The sequence below is a fragment of the Panthera pardus genome, unplaced genomic scaffold, assembly GCF_024362965.1.
Source record: "Panthera pardus isolate Hobbes unplaced genomic scaffold, ASM2436296v1 HiC_scaffold_4, whole genome shotgun sequence".
NCBI lineage: Eukaryota > Metazoa > Chordata > Mammalia > Carnivora > Felidae > Panthera > Panthera pardus.
The window spans coordinates 17375336-17393014 of NW_026526969.1; the positions used below are offsets into that span (position 1 = coordinate 17375336).

General features: G+C 58.6%; 1 protein-coding gene across 3 annotated transcripts in view; it reads right to left on the reverse strand.

The window, feature by feature from the left end:
- LMF1 (lipase maturation factor 1) overlaps positions 1 to 17679 on the reverse strand; it is an 88201-nt gene that overhangs the window by 36074 nt on the left and 34448 nt on the right. For 2 of the 3 annotated variants that reach the window (XM_053894191.1, XM_019437314.2), the window contains exon 4: positions 2554 to 2702. The exons of the other annotated variant lie outside the window; for it this stretch is intronic. In XM_053894191.1, the coding sequence (XP_053750166.1) occupies positions 2554 to 2702 (149 nt within the window). The remainder of the gene's footprint in view (positions 1 to 2553; positions 2703 to 17679) is intronic. 3 annotated transcript variants of the gene reach the window in all.

Sequence of the window (17679 nt, forward strand, 5' to 3'; positions counted from 1 at the left end):
TGGGATTAGATGGGAGCCACGCGCCTTTGCAGGTCGGCAGGGGTGCTGTGTCCTTCTCGGGGCTCCTTCTGTGCCCAGGTCCTCCTCTCTGTACCTCGCCCCTCGAGTTCTAGCAGGATGCGGGCCGAGGGAACTCTGGGCCTCCCTCCGCCCGCCCCTGCCCCCTCGTAGACGGCCAGGCACCCGCCACGTGTCCCGCTGGCCCCCCACCCCCGCTGTCTGCTGTCCAGCATGCGTCACGTGCCAGGCCCAGTTTCCAGCTGTTCACAGGCAGAGCCTGCTCCACGGTGGGGAGGCCACGCTGACCCGCCTCGGGGGCCCGGGGGCCGTGTGTGCAGGGGGGTCACTGCCCGGCGCGCCGGGACCGCAGCAGACGGCGGCCGGGTGGCTTCTGCGTCCGCGACGCCGGTCGTGAGCAGGCGCAGGTCAGGCCGGGGCTGCACCTGCAGGCAGCTCAGTCCTCGGCAGGCGCGTGCGGCCCTCTCCCCGCGTAAGCGACAGGCGCTGTCCTTTCCCGGGCCTGCTCCCCGCTGCCGCTCTCCAGCGAGGAGGAGGAGCGGCACCCAACACAGACGCAATCGAGTAATTACCCCTTTTAGTGCACCTGATGAGTTTTCACCCAGCTGGTGCGAACAGTCAATCAAAATGCCACGAGAGGCGCCTGAGCGCTGTCAGGCTCCGTGGGCGCCGCTCCGCCACCCGGCGCCCCTCCCCCGCCGCTCTCCTGCCTCCAGAGCCTGCGGTCCCAGGCCGGTCCCCGGTGAGGGACTCGAACAGCAAACACCTTGGATTTTCAAAAGTAGTTGAAGAAGAACTCCAAACTGAAGTCCCAGACGGACACGGAACCACGCCCGCTAATCACAGCAAATAACTTCCGTGTGTCAGGAAAAGGAGCCGCGATCGTCAGGCCTGCCGTCTGACCGCCGGACGAGGAGTCTTTGTGGCGGGGTCTGGCCACGCGCTCACCCCGCACGCCAGCTCCCGGGACCTGCAGCGACGCGCACCGCCCGGGGTCGCGAGCCCTGCCAGCCACGTTGGGGCCACACGCGGGCCCCCGAGGCTCCCCTCGCGGGCAGCCTGGGTGCTGCTCACCAACCACGTCCACCTCCCACACTCCGGCTGCTTCTGGTGCCCCGCCCCCCACCCGCCACACAGCCCCAGATGCAGCAGTAACCAGACCGCGGACGGTCGTCACACGGGGATGAGGGGCTCGAGTGCCCAGGAGGGCGTCTGAAGTGTGGGAGCGCGCGGGCTTCCGGCAGGAAGAAAGGACCTGGGGCAGCCTGTCCTGCTCGGGGACCTCCGACTCCCAGTTAAGGGCTGGCACCACTCAGGATTTGAGGCGACAGGGCACGAAGACGGGCTCCCGCAGGCCAGACGGGTAATGGGGACGAAGGGCATCGAATTAACGCCAGGCACGGAGGGGCAGACCGGTGCCGGGAGTGGGGGAAGGACATCTGACGACGACGCGGCAACCACGGAACTCTATGGGACCCGGCCAGAAAACACTCGCCGATTGCACAGGGATGGAAAGCAGCCCCACAGAGATCTGGCAGGGCCTGCCCAAGTCAGGGACGGACACACGGATGCTGTCCCAGGCTGAGAGTGACAAGGGCCTCTTGCCAGGGACGCAGGGCACACCAGACGGCCGGTGCCAGGGCGCGGGGGACAGGAGACGGCGGGCTGTGTGGACTGAAGGGGACGCGGGCAGAGCCACCATTGTGTGTGGCAGAAGCGTGCTCTCTGTGAGCTCGTGCGCGCCCGCACCTGCGAAACCTCAAAGCAGACAGGTGGCTCAGCACACCTGAGGGCCGGGGCTCCCGACGTAAAGGAAGTCAGTGCTCCGGCATAAGCAGCAAGATCTTATCAGCGGAGAGTGAGAAGCCCAAGAGAGCGGACACTAGTCAGGCCGAAAGGAACCAAGTCCCTCCTGAATGGAAGGTTCGGATGATGTTCCCGAGACACCTGAGGGGGACGGGAGGGGGAGTGGAAGCAGACGCGCACCTGCATGGGCCCCGTGGGAGTCTGCGGCCGGGGAACCCTGGTCGCCAGGGCCCAGGAGGGCGCGAGCCAGGAGGACACCAGGCGGGCAGCACGCGGGCCACGGCATCGACCGGCCACGCCGGAGCGAGGCGGCCGCCAACACGCCTGGCTTTTGGGAGACGCTCCCCGGGGCCAGCAAGCCAGGTGCCGACGGGAAGGACTCTGCACGGCTTCTCTGGGGTGACGGTCACAGGGGACTGTGTGTCCTTGACCCGCTCCCCGCCTTCCTGATTTAAACCACGTAAAACATTTCAGACCTTCCAGAAATCCCCAGGAGGGACTCTGCCCGTGAGTCTCCCTGTGGAGCGGGCTCAGAGTCGAGATAGGCCCCACAGGAAGTGCTTGTGCACAGGACTGGGGGCCGGGGGCACTCCTAGGGCTCAGAAACAGGCCCCCGAACACGGAAAGCAGCAGAAGGGGCCCCGCGGGCACAGCCCCGCCAGCAGGCAGCGAGGCGTGGCTCCTTTGCGGCACGCTTCCTGAAGCCTAGCCACTGAAGGTTCCGCTTACCGCTCCAAGCATGATTCTGAAAATCAGCCACCGAAAGCCCCACAGAACGATCTGGGACGGGGGGGTCCCTGTGGGCAGTCGAGACAGAGTCCAAAGAGGGCACAGGAAGATTCCCAGGAATCCTGTTTCCAGAAGCTGGGACTCCCATCCTGGAATGACAGTAAGGACACAAAAGGCCACGTTAACAACAGCCAGACATTTTCCAAACTCAGCTTAACTTCAACGATGCTTCAACCAGGACAGGTGGTGTGGCCCAGGGACCCGTCTCACCCCCAGGCCGGGGCACATGTCAGAGAGGGCAGTGGGACGGCCATAGCACCCCAAGCCAGGCTCTCTGCAGGGCACTGCACGGACCTGACACGGGCCCCACACTCAGCACACACCGCCTGTGGGTTTGTGGAAGCCTTTTCAATTCAGTAGTTTTGAACACGGAAGCAGAGCTTTGTGGGTTCTTCCCTGAGACCACCTCACCAGGACAGAGTGTACGAGGCCAGATGGCCTGACCCGGACATGAGGGCCCCAGTCTGCCCCAGATGAGCGGGGAGGCCTGGGGGAGACGCGGGTACAGGCGACGTGGCCCCAGGTGAGCGGGGAGGCCTGGGGAAGACGCGGGTACAGGCGACAGGGGCTTTAAATGAAACGGCCTCCTGTCAGCGCTGTAAGGGCTTGGCCTGGGGCAGCCAGGAACTCCACCGCAGGCTGTGACGGCAATAGCTGGGACCCAGCTGACCAGTGTGGTGAGCGGCGTGGGCACAGTGGGGGCGGGTGTTCCGTGCACCCGTGGACACTGAGTTGGCCTGTCGTGGAAACGTGAGACCTTGACAGCTTCCCGGCTGCTGTCACTCGGCCTTTCACAAGAGGCTACGTGGCATTCTGCATGTTGCACATGCTTTTTAAAAAAAAGTTTAATTTACCTGGAGAGAGAGAGGGAACGCATGTGTGCACAAGCAGGGGAGGAGCAGAGAGAGGGAAAGAATCCCAAGTGGGCTCTGTGCTGTCAGCACGGAGCCCAACACAGGCTTGAACCCATGAACCCCGAGATCATGACCTGAGCCCAAGAGTCAGCAGACGCTTAACCCACTGATCCCCCAGGCGCCCCTACACACATTCTTTTTTGTCTCATTTTGATGAATCTGTGAAACTTTACGCACACGAAAAATACTCTGGACAAGGGTCCATGTACTATGGTTCCATTCACAGAAGGTTCTGGAAGGAGCAAAACTGATACAGGGGAATACAATGGGAACTGATACAGGGGCAAACACCTGGGGGGTGACACCCCCTCAGGGTGTGAGTCAGAGGCACCTGAAGGTCTATGTATTTCATTGTAAATTTCTTTCTAAAACAAAACCACTGCAAAGAGACAACCCTAAAGGAGTCCTGAACCCGAGATTTTAGGGCCACACGGATGGCTCGATGCCTACAGCTTACTCTGAGATGCACTGGAGGTGGAGACGGGGGACATGATGACGCCCACGAACAGCCTGCTCAGTCTCGGTGGCAGGTGTGTGGGTTCTCACTGTGCCCGTCGGACACTCGTCTGTGGTTTGACATTTTTCATAATAAAATGGGGGCGACCCATTTGCTCTCGTATGTTCTGTGCATTTCTGAAGCCCCGGTTCCAGGTCAGTTGGGTCTTAGGACGGGGTCTGCTTGCTGTGAGGCAGTGCCCAGCACCGAGGCTGGCGGGCAAACCGGCCCCTACTCAGAGGGGCGGCAAGTCCCGCCCTATACCGGCCAGCATGGCATCCGTGGGCTGTCCCGGCTGAGCCACGTGCACCTGTGCTAGGGACACTGGGGCCACCAGAGCACACCCTGCACCACCCAGAGAAAAGTCCAGATGCAGAAAGAGGCCTAGGATGCCGGGGAGGGGTGCCCACAGGAGGGGGGAAGCAAGGCAGGCTGCGGCCAGGCCCCCACTAGTCACGGGCAAGATGGTCCTACAAGGTGCTCTGGCGAGGCCGGGAAGGGGCATTGGTACCACCCGTGTGCGGGGGACTTAGCGTGTGGGATAGCCACGGGGGCTCAGCCTGGCTCCCCAGCACCCGCCTGCACGCGCCCAGAGCTGAGAACCCTGACTTCTCCCAGGAGAAGGGGGAAAAATGCAGGAAGTGTTTGCACTTGGTCTGTCTTAGGAAATTCCAGACGCAGACTGACCGTGTACCTCGACTCAAGGTGCTCTTCCCCTTCACGGTGATGGAGGCCCTTTGCTTTACAGTTTACTTCAAACCCCCGTTCTTGTCTCGACCAGAAAAAACCAGACGTCGTTCCTTTTATGACAACTGCTCTAGTTTTATTGTGAGAGAACAGTCATTGAACTTGGACCTCGTTCTCTTGGGGTGTCACTTCATGACCCAAGCGTGCCGTGCGCTCATCGACGGGCCCCTCTGCTTTCTGACAAAGTACCTGTCGTCCTGCCACTGGGCCGATCCCTCCCCCCGTGTGGCGAGAAAGTGTAGGAGGCGGGAGGCCCGTGCCGCCGCGCGGCAGCACGAGCAGGCAGGTGGGTCCAGGGCGTTCTGGGCAGAGCCAGGCAAGCCCCGGAGGCCGCAAGGTGGAGTGTCCACCCCGAGCACCGCAGGCACGGGGACGTCTGCCAGCACTCACCGGAAAGGCCTCGTAGCCCGCGACGCTCACGTGGGTGCACGGCGTTCCCCAGAGTGCCAGGCCCGCCTTCTCTAATTGCCACCTCACTTTGCACAGATGTGACGAGCGGAATTTTAATATGCAGCTTGAATGACACCAATCAAAGTGATGTGCAAATGGCAGGGCCCAGAGACCCACCTAAGTGCCGCCAAGCAGGCGATGGGGTGGGCAAGGGGCGCCCTGCCGCCTTAGGGACTCACGTGTACTGGCAGAAGGTCACCTGCCCTCCTGCCTCCTTGCGAACCTACTGGAACGTTCCCTACCTTGCCCGGGTGCTCAGGGGGAGCAGAGCCGCCTATGCCCCCCCCCCCGCCTCCGCTCCCCCGATGTGGCTGGAGCTGCCACCTCCCCGGCCGCTGGCCCTCGGGCCATCAGCGCTCGCGACACCGCCGGGGAGGAAAGGGTGGCCCACAGACCCACCTGCTGCTGCTTCCCTCGCCTGGATCTCATCGGGCGGAGCAGCTGCGCTGCACACATCCGCACAAAGGCACCATTGTTCTCGGGCGGCGTGGCGGGAAGGCGGCCCCGGAAAACAAATGCCCAGGGGTGCAGCCGGACGGCTTCCCGCAGCCCCGAGGTCGCGATGAGGACGGCCAGGGCGCCGCGGGGGCACCACCGCAGGCCGGGCGGCAGGGCGCTGGGGCGACCCAGACACAACTGGCGGGTCCCACCGGGGGCCCGACGTCAGTGACGAGTCCCACTCGAGAGGGCGCCTGTGCCTTTCCAACCTGCGCTCACACGTATCCTCTTGCAGAGAGAGGGGACGGGGCGCTCTGGCCCCTTCACTGGTGTGCGAGTGCCACGTGAGCACTGCAGCTCCACGGGGTCCCCCGGAAGGCTCCGCCCCAATGGATGCTCCTCGGGGACGAGGCCCACGTGCTGCCCCTGCCTGTAGCTTTGGGGCAGTGGTCACAAACGCCCACTAGGGAGCCACGAAGCATGAGGCCCATGCAGCTACCTGTTTCTGGAACCTTCACTTCTGTGGCTCCTGGCTTGTTTCCAGTAACGCTGACAAGTGCTGAACAGGCCGCGTTGGGGAAGCTTCCCGCGAAACCGGAGGGAAGGCCCCCAGCTGTGAGAGACGAGGGGTCGGTGCTCGGGACCGGACACTTGGACGGTGACCACCCCAGCAGCTGTCGGGTAGCGGGGCGGCTCCCCAGCTCTGTTTGCCCTTCTGAGGAGGAGACAGGCAGTGGGGGTGGGGCAGGCCGCTCTCACGGAGGTGTCGATGGGACACGTCCACGTCCTCCGGGTCCCCGGGCGGCCACAGCCCCGTGCCCTGCAGTCTGCGGACAGCCTGTGTGGTCGGAGAGGGGAGGCTCTCTCGGCCGGTGCTTCTGAACCAGCATTTAAAACCGCACGGTGTGTGACGTGTGGCCCGCGTCTGCCAGGGCAGCCGCAGGCGACTTCCGAGGAAAGACCCCATACAACACGCTGAATTCGGGCCCTCCGTGTATTCCGACGAGAGAAGCGCACGGGGCCTGGATCTCCCGACCTCACCTGTCAGTGGTGGGGGTCCCTTGCCCCTCTGGCTCAGCTCGGGGCACCTGCTCCCTAAATCAAACCTTCCCTGTGGACTTAGGGACGTGAGGAGAGTGGAGATGCTCTTCTGTTCAAGATCCAGAAAATGCAGCACTGAGAGGCCGGACCCGTGCCTGGAGCCTTCAGGAGAACCGCGCGGGACGGGGGCGGCGGCCTGGCCGCTCCGCGGCGATCCCTTCGCCTGGGACGGGAGGCAGACCCGCCTGGCGAGCGAGGCGCGCACGACGCCTGCGTGGAAGTCACCCAGAGTCCAGGTCCACCCGGCACAAATTAAGCCACTTGTGACCTGGGAGAAAAACACAACCTACACCAAGGCTTCAGAGGCGGGAGGTGTGCAGACGGCCACTCCAGGAAGGCAATACCAACCGAGGTCTCGTTACCTTCCCCAAAACTATTACAGTTACTTAGAAAGAATAATTAAGCGTTGCACCTATGGATCCTTCAAGAGTGACAGCCACCGTCCGCATGAGAAGCAGGAAACCCATTAGCTTCGGGTTAAAAACAGGGAAAAAGGAGAAAGACGCCTCCCTCCAGACGGGCTGTCATTCGAGAGGAGCGGCCCCACCCTCGGCACCTGCAGAGTGCTCGGAGCCCTGGAAAGTCACTTTCTGCGTCTTCCTAGGTTCCATCTCAGGACGGGAAGTTATGAAGCAGCACGCCAGAGTGTGCTCTGCGCAGTCACCGATGGGGCCCAAGGGGGCTGCTGGCTACGGAAACTCCAGGGGCCCTTGTGTCGTTGAGGGTGGGAGCATCCCACAGGCACGGCTCTGGGGTGACCCTGCCCCTCACAGGTACCAACCGGCACCTTCTGTCCCCCTGCAGGCACCGTCGCCGTGGCAACCAGCTGCAGCCAGGAGGCATCACACGTGTGCCTGCAGGGAAGGGCACGGAGAGGGGCCTTGCCTAGGCGACCCCTTTCAGCCACAAGGATGGCTTGTATAGCCACTCTTGCCCCAAGGAGACAGACTAGGGCCGGGCGGTACTGATTCCAGCCCCACCCCAGAGATGGGCCACACTCCTGCCCCCACCCCCCACCCCGGTCTGCTCCGGATCTGCCCCAGAATCCTCCGGAACCCCCCTGTGCGGGGCAAACGTGGCACGTGGGGGGCCGCCGACCTTGCTGTTGGACAGCCCGCGAGGGGAGACCCGGCCTCTGAAAGAAGCGAGCCTCACGCTTCAGATGCGGGATTTAAGTCCAATCAGACTGTAAACAGGAGTGAGTTTTCTGGCACGTAGATAGGTTTGAAAGAGCTGGTTAAAGGTTTCAGGCTTCAAATAAACTCACTTTAAAAATGCACACTCCCAATTATGAATCGTTTAGAAAATTGCGAATCTTGTGTCGTAAGGCTGTCCTTGGGCACTGCAGGGAGCAGGAAGTGACCTGTGTGACCCACACCCACACCGCGACCCTCCCCCTCTGTCCACCGGCGCAGAGTAATGCTCGGTCACCATGGCAACCAGACTTCCTAGCCCCAGGTGTCCCCTGTTGCTCAGGACCGTGCAGGTGTCACCAGCTAGCCCAAGAGCAAAATTCAGAGCAATGACCTTCGCTAGCTTTACTGGTTTTGGATAAATATGAAAATGCTTCCTGTCAACGGAAATTAGATCTAGCAACAGAGATTTCTTAGGATTAATATATTCCAAATATTTAACATACATGAGGCTGAAGGGCACGATGTGTTACCGTGTCTCTGCCTTTTGTTTGCCGGGCATGAAAATTAGCCAGGAGCTTGTCTTGGAGCGGCCTGCCGCAATCCCGAAGACGCTGCCCGGTGTCCAGGTCACCCTGGACCTGCCCTGCAGGCTTGCGCCGCTCGGGCTCACGGTGCGGCGGGGGGCGGGGGGGGGGGGGGGGGGACCCTGCTCTCCGACAACACCGGGAGGCAGGTCTGCTGGGAGGCTCTGCGCGGTGCGGGCCTCGTTCCAGCGCTGCGGCTGAGCCCCGTGCCCGTGGAAGTGGGGTCACCCTCGCCCCACACGGTCCTGAAGAATGACCTGCTTTTCTAGATCTTCCACACACTCCGCGAACACTTTCTGCTGTCCTCGATGCTGCTAAGAGGCACACCCTTGTCACCTGAAGGAGGGCAGGGCCTGGCCGACGGGAGGGGCCCGCGTGTCCAGTTATCTCACCCCGTGAGGCGCGGCCCGCCCCACACACCTGCTCTGGGCAGCGCATATGTTCGGCGGGACAGGAAGCGGACAGGCGGGCAGCGGTCACGGAACCAGGACCCCGGGGGGCGCTGTCGGCAGCCGGCACTGCTCGGACCTTGTGCACAAAGAAGCCTGGGGTGGTGGCTTGGTGATGGGAAGGGGCAGTGATATCCTCAGGCACCACGTCTGTGATGCCATCAGGAGAAGTCTCCAGAAGGGCTTTCTTTTAGGTCAGTGCGCAGTGAGTGAGGACTAGGTTTTGCGTTAAGTCCGCTGACGTGAGCCATCAGGAAGACCCCACACGAGCGGCCCGCGGGGAGAGGGTACAGCTAACCGGCACGCCACTGACCGCCTCGCCTCCCCTCCCCTCCCCTCCACCCTGGGCTCTCCTCCCCGGCTGGAGGCCCAGGCCCGCCTCAGGTCCCCGCTGCCAGCGCCCCCTTCTCCGGCCCGTCGGCCAGCTCTCTGCTTGGAGGCCACCCTTCTCAGGCAGGGCCTTCCCCGAATGTAACGTTTACAACCAGGCCTCAGCCCATCCCTGCACAGCCCGCCCAACACACACGGCGCCACGGACCGCGCGTCTCCCCGGGCTGCCCTGCTCCGCAGAGACCAGGCGAAGGGCGTTCAAGCCGGTAAAGGAAGACCTGCCCACGAGGCACGTACAGATGGGACCACTCGGCAGAGAAACAAAGCTGGGCAAGAAAGAACCAAGCGAGTTCGAGAGCTGAAAAAGAAAGCGTCTCAAATTACAGTTTTACCAGATGAACCTAAGAGCCGTCGAGAGGACAGGACCAAGTGAAAACAGCTCGACTGAAGTTACGCAGGCCGCAGAGCAGACTCCGTAAAGCCTGGAGAACAAAAGAGCACGGGGAACACACATCGTCAGAAGGCCCTACATATACACACGGGTGGAATCCTAGGAGAAGACGAGAGAGACGGGCAGGAAAAAACAGAAAAGATAGTGGCAAACATTATCCAAACTTGGTAAAAGACACAAGTTACAGATTCAAGAACCTCAGGGAATCATAAGACAGGATCCAAAAAACGTGCACAGAGGCGCAACGCGGCCTAACTGCTGTAAACCAAAGGCAGGACCCCAGCAGGGGACAGTGAGACATTACAACGTGCGGAGAAGGGACAGGGTGAATGGCAGCAACTCGTCAGGAGCGACGGAGGTGAGCAGACACCGAACCAGATGTGGACTCTTGCGCCTCCTGGACTCTCCGTTCTGAGATTAGAACCGGGAATCCACAAGCTTTGCCAACAGCGAGGCCCCCAAATCATTTGCGCGGAGAAGATGCTGAGAGAAAGATCTAGAGAGTAAGTGGAGCAACCCCAGCACACGTGTGAAGGGAAAACCACCAGCCTCTGTCAGCAGCACTGATAAGGCTTGTCTGTCTAAGCAGCACGAGACAGAAAGTTCTTCGCCGTCATAGCCCGTGCTTAAAATGACTGCAAGCCGTTTTCCTTTGGACATAAATCAGAGCGGTAGGACTGTGACCTCAGAGCCTTCTGTTAGTAGCAAAGAAATGGAAATCACCAGACATCATTATAAAAACCCCGCAGCCTATGAGAAAGCAGAACTTTCCCTGGTATTAACCACATAAAACCTGCTTCATTTGGGGCATTGCGATTTCACCTTCTCGGACAGGTGAGTCCTTCAGCTGTCCTTCACACAGTTCCCCACAGGCCCCTGAGACCAAGGGTCCCTAGTGTGGAAGGGACGGGACACAGCTGTCTGCAGAGAGGTGTCAGCTGAGTAGGACTTCTGGAAAGTTAGCTGAGAAGCCAGGCAAGAAGCAAACCTTCCCTCCTTGTGGGGAGCATTGTGCAAACAGTCCTGGAAGTTTTTTCCTTTTTAATGTTTATTTAGAGAGAGAGAGAGAGCGGGAGCAGAGGAGGGGCAGAGGCAGAATCCCAAGCGGGAGCCATGCTGCCAATGCAGAGCCCAGCGCGGGGCTCAGTCCCGCAAACCGTGAGATCGTGACCTGAGCCCAAACCAAGAGCCAGGCGCTTAAGCGGCTGAGCCACCCGGGCGTCCCTCCTGGAAATTCTTACAGACTCGGTCTGAGATAGAACGCTACCTTTGCATAAACGGTAGTGATGCTAATTTTCTGTATCTTCATGGGAATTTGGATTACACAGGGGTATAGGTCTGTCAGACTCTCAAAGCGTGCGCTTAAGATCTTCGCATCTCATTGTGTGGGAGTTCTTTGTCGCGGGAAACGACCCGAACAGCTCAAAGAGCCGTCCTGCTGGCGTGTTGAAAACTCTCACATGTCCCTCTATAGTGTCTGATTCTCCACAAAGCGTTTAAATATTTTTTAAAAGACTCATTCCCATATTCACTCTAAGCGTGGCTTCTGGGACAAGCGGCAGTTTAAAACACTGAAGTTCACAGTTTAACTGGAGCTCAGTGAACGACCTGACGCTCAAGTGTACCCACGTGGCGTTAACTCTGAAACGCAGCAAAATACACGGCGGGTTGGTGGACGGACGGAGAGGTGAGTAGATTAGCTAAATCACAGAAAAAAAAAAAAATCAAGTAAGATACAACCTGTAGAAGTTAGATGGTCCGTGTATGCGTTTTTACTCTATAATCCTTTATTTTTATTTTTTTGGTATGCTGGAAATTTTTCATAGTGATGTGATTTGGTTTTTTTAAACATGGCAGCTATTTATTCTTTATTTTTATTTTTATTTTTTTTAGCCATTTATTTTTATTTATTTATTTTTTATTTTATTTATTTTAATTTTCTTAACATTTTATTTATTTTTGAGACAGGGAGAGACAGAGCTTGAATGGGGGAGGGTCAGAGAGAGAGAGGGAGACACAGAACCTGAAACAGGCTCCAGGCTCTGAGCCGTCAGCACAGAGCCCGACGCGGGGCTCGAACTCACGGACCTTGAGATCATGACCTGAACCGAAGTCGGCCGCTTAACCGACTGAGCCACCCAGGCGCCCCTTTTTTATTTATTTTTAAAGTTTATTTACTTAGAGAGAGATAGAGCACACGCACGAACGGGAAGAAGCAGAGAGCGAATCCCAAGCAGGTTCTGCACTGTCAGCATGGAGCCTGATGTGGGGCTCGGTCGCACAAACTAGGAGACCGTGACCTGAGCCGAAGTCAAGAATTGGATGCTTGCCAGACTGAGGTGCCCCCGTAATGACACGATTTTAAGAGTCCTAATCACACTTATCCTTAGCCACTGTGAAAATAATAAAAAGTTCTAAGACCTAAAGAAGAAAAAAATATGATCTCCTACATGGAAAGTTAAAACAAAATGCGGAAAATGAGTTCAAGTATCAAACGGCATCAGCAGCAACTGCAAATGGCATTAAAAGGACTCCTTTAGGTGCTCAGGGACCAAGTGATTGTCACAAAAGCTGAAGAGGGAAAGGAACACCTGTTTATCTTGAGTTTTTCAGAGGCACAAGATTTAGAGCAACCAGTTGATGAAGGAAAGTTACTTTTAGAAAAATCAACCAACCAACCGAGCAAAACTCTGATAAAAGCAGAGTGACAGAATTTGAGCACAGAGCACACCCTCCGGGGCGCGGGGTGGCTCAGTCGGCTCAGGTCATGATCTCGTGTTCAAGAGTTCGGGCCCTGCATCGGGCTCGCTGCTCTCCGTGGGCACAGACCCGCTTCGGATCCTCTGTCTGCCCCTCTGCAAAACCCCTCTCTCGGCCTCTCCCCAACTTGCACGTGACCTCTCTCGCAAGCGCTCTCTCTCTCTCTCAAAAGTAAATAACCATTAAAAAAAACACAAACAAGAACGTGAGCTCCAGACTGGCCACCAAGGCTACCGGCCCTTCACTTCTGCTGACCGAGAACTTGCTAAAGGACAGGTCAGGCTGGTGACAGGTGGCCTCAGCAATCTCACCGTCGCAGAGAGAGAGGAAAGGTGGCCCGAGCTTTCTGACCGGCAGCGACCGAAGTCCCGGCACCCACAAAACGTTCCTGCCCAAATCAAGGCCGACTCTGGAGTAGCCGGGAGCCCTGTGGCTGGCCCACCGGGCCTGGAGAGCAGTCCGCTCTGTGCAGGACTACACAAGTCCTGTCTGGAGCACAGAGGGGGAGGGGCGTGGAGAGGCTGCAGGGGGCACCCATCGGGCGTGTCGGTGCGCACTCGGACACGGGGGCCGTAGGAAAGGCGCTTGCTTAGCCGGCGGTCCCCGAGCACGGACTGAAGGTGGGAGCTGTCCCCCCCTCCCCCCCCCCCCCCCGGTGTCCCAGGTGTGCTGGCGGTGCATGGTCACAGACCCCACCCGGGGCGGCACGTGCTGAAGCGCGTCCAGGTGGAACAGCAGCGTGTGGGATCCGCGTCACGGCCGAGCAGGAAGGGAGGCGGTAAGCAAAGCCCGGGCCGCTGCCTGTTCAGGGTCACCGTCAACACGGAGATGGTGCGTGTGCGCTGGAGGGTTTTCGTAATCAAAAGTTGAAGAAGAACAGAGCAAGGAATCGGCATCTACGGGGACATCCAGGACGGACTGCCGGCAGGCTCGTGAATCGCAACACACTGAACTGCGATGTTTTAAACTGCCACGTGTCCCAGAAGCCAAACTTACAGCGACTATGGGACTAAGTCTGTTAAGAAGATATCTAAAAGCCTCGTGGAGAAAATCCCACGTCATCGAGGGACATGCCCGAGTCTCATGCAGGCCAGCGGCACGAGCACGCGTTTCCCGGAAGAGGAGCCAGGAGGGCAGCGGAAAGCCACGGTGTGGGAGCAGGGGGCCTCTGCTACCCAGACCGCTCAGGTGCAGCTCGGAAAACAAGTTCTCTTTCCGAGATAGGAGACCCATGTTCAGGGGGACTGGCTTCTGTAAGGAGGCAAAGACTCCGAAGGGGGCTGAAGGGTGGGCAGACACGGCTGGTGGTGCGCCAGCTGTCACGGCCACCCCGGGACGGCCTGGCGTGGGAGCAGGCAAAGGGCAGAAGCGTGTTCTCTGCACAGAAGCGCACACGGGGTGTCACATAGGGCCCGAAGGAAGGAAGGGGAGGATCCAGGAGCCTGGCGCACGACAGCCACGTCGCCCAAGAAGACTGAGGACTCTGCTCCAGTCCAGTGGCCACGTGAGAGGCGGCACCGTGCTCCCCAAAGCGCAGGGCCTGCACATGCAAAGCCCCCTGGGGCTCACACCCGCCCCGGGCTCGGGCCCACCTGTTATTTTCTCAGTTGTTCTTTTCCTCGGGGATTATGACTGTAATTGCTGATTTTGGCACGATCAAAACGGGGAAAAAGCCAGAGAGTTGTCCATTTGCTGATGCTGAGCCAAGTATCCCGGACCGGGTCCCGAAGCCACGTGATGGGGTGGCGGGGCGCGAGCCTTCCCCCGCGGGCTGCGCCGTGGTGTGCGTTCTGAACGGGCGCGGTGCTGAGGCGGGACCTTCGCGCGAGTCTCGCAACAGAACCACGTACATGCTTAGAATTTGGGAAGGGGCCGAGCCGTGGGGAGTCCGGAAACTTCTGAGGCCCAGAGAGCGCCACTTGGCGTGGCGAGAAGCACGGCTTCCTGTCTCCTGAGTCGCTGCTTTCATCCCCAAGCCCTGGCCTTTTTTGAGGCACATCGCACAGCTCTCACTCAGATAGGAGGAGGTTTCTTGCCGCCCAAACACACAAAACCTGAGACACGGCACAGACTGAGTGGACAGGAGGGCAGTAACCTCACCCGTCCGGCGGAGGCACCGGGCGCCACGCAGCGCGTCCCCTCCCCGCCTCCCCCGGTTCTGGGGACCAACTCCAGAGCACCCGCAGCACTAAATATCGGTCAGGAAGTACTTCGCTCTCCTGCTTTCCTCACCCGGACTCACCCGGACTCCCACGCCCACACTGGCCCTCATCCGTGGCTCTGGCTCGACGGAGACCACCGTCTCTCCGGCCTTGCCAGCCCCTCCCCACCTAGTCAACGCCCAGGACTCCCTGACCCCTCCTTGGACCCTCCAAGCACCGCCTGCGTCTAGCGTCTCCTGCCAGCAGCAGCACAGAGCAAGCTCGGACCCGTCCAGACAGGAGACCGATCCGAGGGTCCCTTCCTGGTCTCAACACCCTGCGGTCCTCCAAAAACCTTCACTCCTCCCAAGCCCCCAGCACCGGCAGGCCACCGCAGTCCCTGCGCTCAGAACCGGCCCCCGGCCCCCACCCCTGTCCCGCCTCCAGCCACGAGTGCCGTGAAGCACCCGGTCCCAGGAGAGGAAAGGGCTTCTCACCCGGCCAAGGGCACCTGGCTGGGAGCGGACCTCCCTGCGCCCCTCAGGCAAAGCTTCACTGGCTCCCTCTCCTCCTCTGGCCGCCCCCACCCGGGCTCCTCCAGTCCTGTGCCCAGCTCACATCTGCTCACATCTGATCCACCACTGACCTCATTTTATTAGAAGCAACTCAGTAAATACTAAGACAAGTTTATTATTCCTTAATCAAAAGCAAAGATGTTCACTGAAGATAAACTGGAACTAAGGAGAAAAGCAGTCTGACCACCCAGAGGTAAATCTAACTAATTCCCTGATCATATACTTCAAAATAATTTTGGAAGATTTTTGTAGAAGCAAATTGCAGGGGTGCCTGCTGGCTCAGTCAGAAGAGCATGTGACTCTGGATCCCGGGGTTGATTTCAAGCCCCATGCTGTGTTTAGGGATGACTTAAAATATTTTAGGGGCGCCTGGGTGGCTCAGTCGGTTGAGCGTCCGACTTCGGCTCGGGTCACGATCTCGTGGTTCGTGAGTTCGAGCCCCGCGTCGGGCTCTGTGCTGACGGCCCGGAGCCTGGAGCTGCTTCGGATTCTGTGTCTCCCTCTCTCTGCCCCTCCCCTGCTCACGATCTGTCTCTCTCAGAAATAAATAAAAATAAAATATTTTTAAAAATGGGATGTAGTATATACAATTTAAAACCCATTTTAACATATCTTAAGTATCTTTGTGTGTCATTACATGGTGGTGTTTAGTAATGCAGAGATGTAATTTTAACTGATTCTCCACAGCTGAACCTTCAAGTCTATTTCCATTTTCTCCTGCCATGAACACGGTGCTGAGCCCCTCGCAGTTTGCCCGCACACCCTAATCCTGCCGCAGAACATCCTGAAGTGAGGCTGGTGACCGGCAGGCACATGTGTAACTGGGCAGCCACACGTCCTCCAAGGAGGCTGCACCAAGTCCTGTGCTGCCGGCAGTCCCCGCTTGCCCCACCGCCCCCAGCGCTGCCGTAGACAGTCCTTCCAAATGCCACTGTTGGATACAGCAGTTGCTTGTTGGCTTGACAACCGTCTCCCGTCACCACTGGGCTGAATTATTTTACGTGCTTAGCTACGTAAAACCGCTCAGCAAACTGCTCACTGTTCACAGTGGCTTAGTAGTTTGTTCTCAAAACACCCCTCCTGATGATAAAACCGTGACATCCACGCCGTCTCACGCATCTGCGTACCAGACCCGGGCACGCCGTGAAAACACCTTCCTCAACCCCTCAGTGCAATTACTTAGTAGATGCCTACGCACACGTCGTAACACAAACACAACATGTAACGTAGAAGACGTGTTAGGTAGAACACGCACATACGTGTGTGTGAACGCTGCATGTTTATCAACAGGTTCATTTGTTATAGTTCATATTTGGCTTCCCCACACGTCCTACGTGGCTTTTTAAAGATTTAATGTGCTAAAACTTACCCTTTGTGCTGTGTACTTTTAAACTCTTACTTTACAGCAGTTGTAGGTTCAGAGCAAACTGATGAGCATCGCACCGTTCCCGTAGACTCCTTGTCCCGGGTTCTGTGATGTTGACCCAGGCGTAGACCCGAGAGACCCCCATCACCGTCTGCGTGTAGGCAGCCCCCTCCCCAGCCCCCAGCCAGGATCGCGCTGTGTGCGGCACCTGAGATGGGCTCCTCTCACGCGGCGTCAGGCCTCTGACGCTCATCTAGGTCCCGACAGTGGTTCGCTGCTGGTCAGTGGTGCGCTGTAAGCATTCACACCCTTCCTGGCTCTGTCCGGCGTGGGGCAGAGAAGCAGTGTCACCCCGTCAGCCACGAGCACACCCAGCACCCGGATCTTGGTGTCTGACGCGGTTCTCCGTGAAAGAGAAGCAAGGCCCCTGGGGAAAGAGCTGAATCGAGGGCTACAGAAGGGAAATCACGAGATGGGGCTGCAGCTCGTAGGGCTGGGAAGTCAGGGGGGGCTCAATAAGGGTGTGGCAGCCAGCCTCGGGGCTCCCCGCAGCTAAGGCTGGGCGATGAGCACCAAAGCAGGTCCTCGTGGTGCTGGATCCTAGTCTGTGAGAATAGAATGAGGAGCCACAGCGACATAAACAAGTATTTAGTAAAGAAATGGGGGAGAAAGGGTAGCTCCTCCTCATAGGGGAACTGCAATTCACAACAGTAGAAGGGATGATGGAAACAAGAAAATCACCTCCAGGACGTCACAGTAATGACGGCCACAGGGAAGCCTAAAGTCAGGGGACAAACCCTGAAGGAAAAACAGGGTAATCGCATAACTTCAAGAAACTCCCCCAATTTTCAATAGCGACTATGTGGCTTTAATGTACATACACAAGTCATTTGAGGGTGTCGCTGAGTCCTCCCTCCCCTGGGGTCGCGGGGCCCAGACACTGGCTTCCAGAGGACAGAGGAGGGACGGGAAAATGCACCCGACACAGGACACTCCCGGAAACACACTCTCACCAGGTGATCCAGGTCAGCATCACCTGCGGGGAGTCGTGAGGATTCAGGCACCTGATCTGGTGATGAGAAGGGCACCTCCCCCCGTGACCTGTCTCATCACGAGAAACACCAGGTA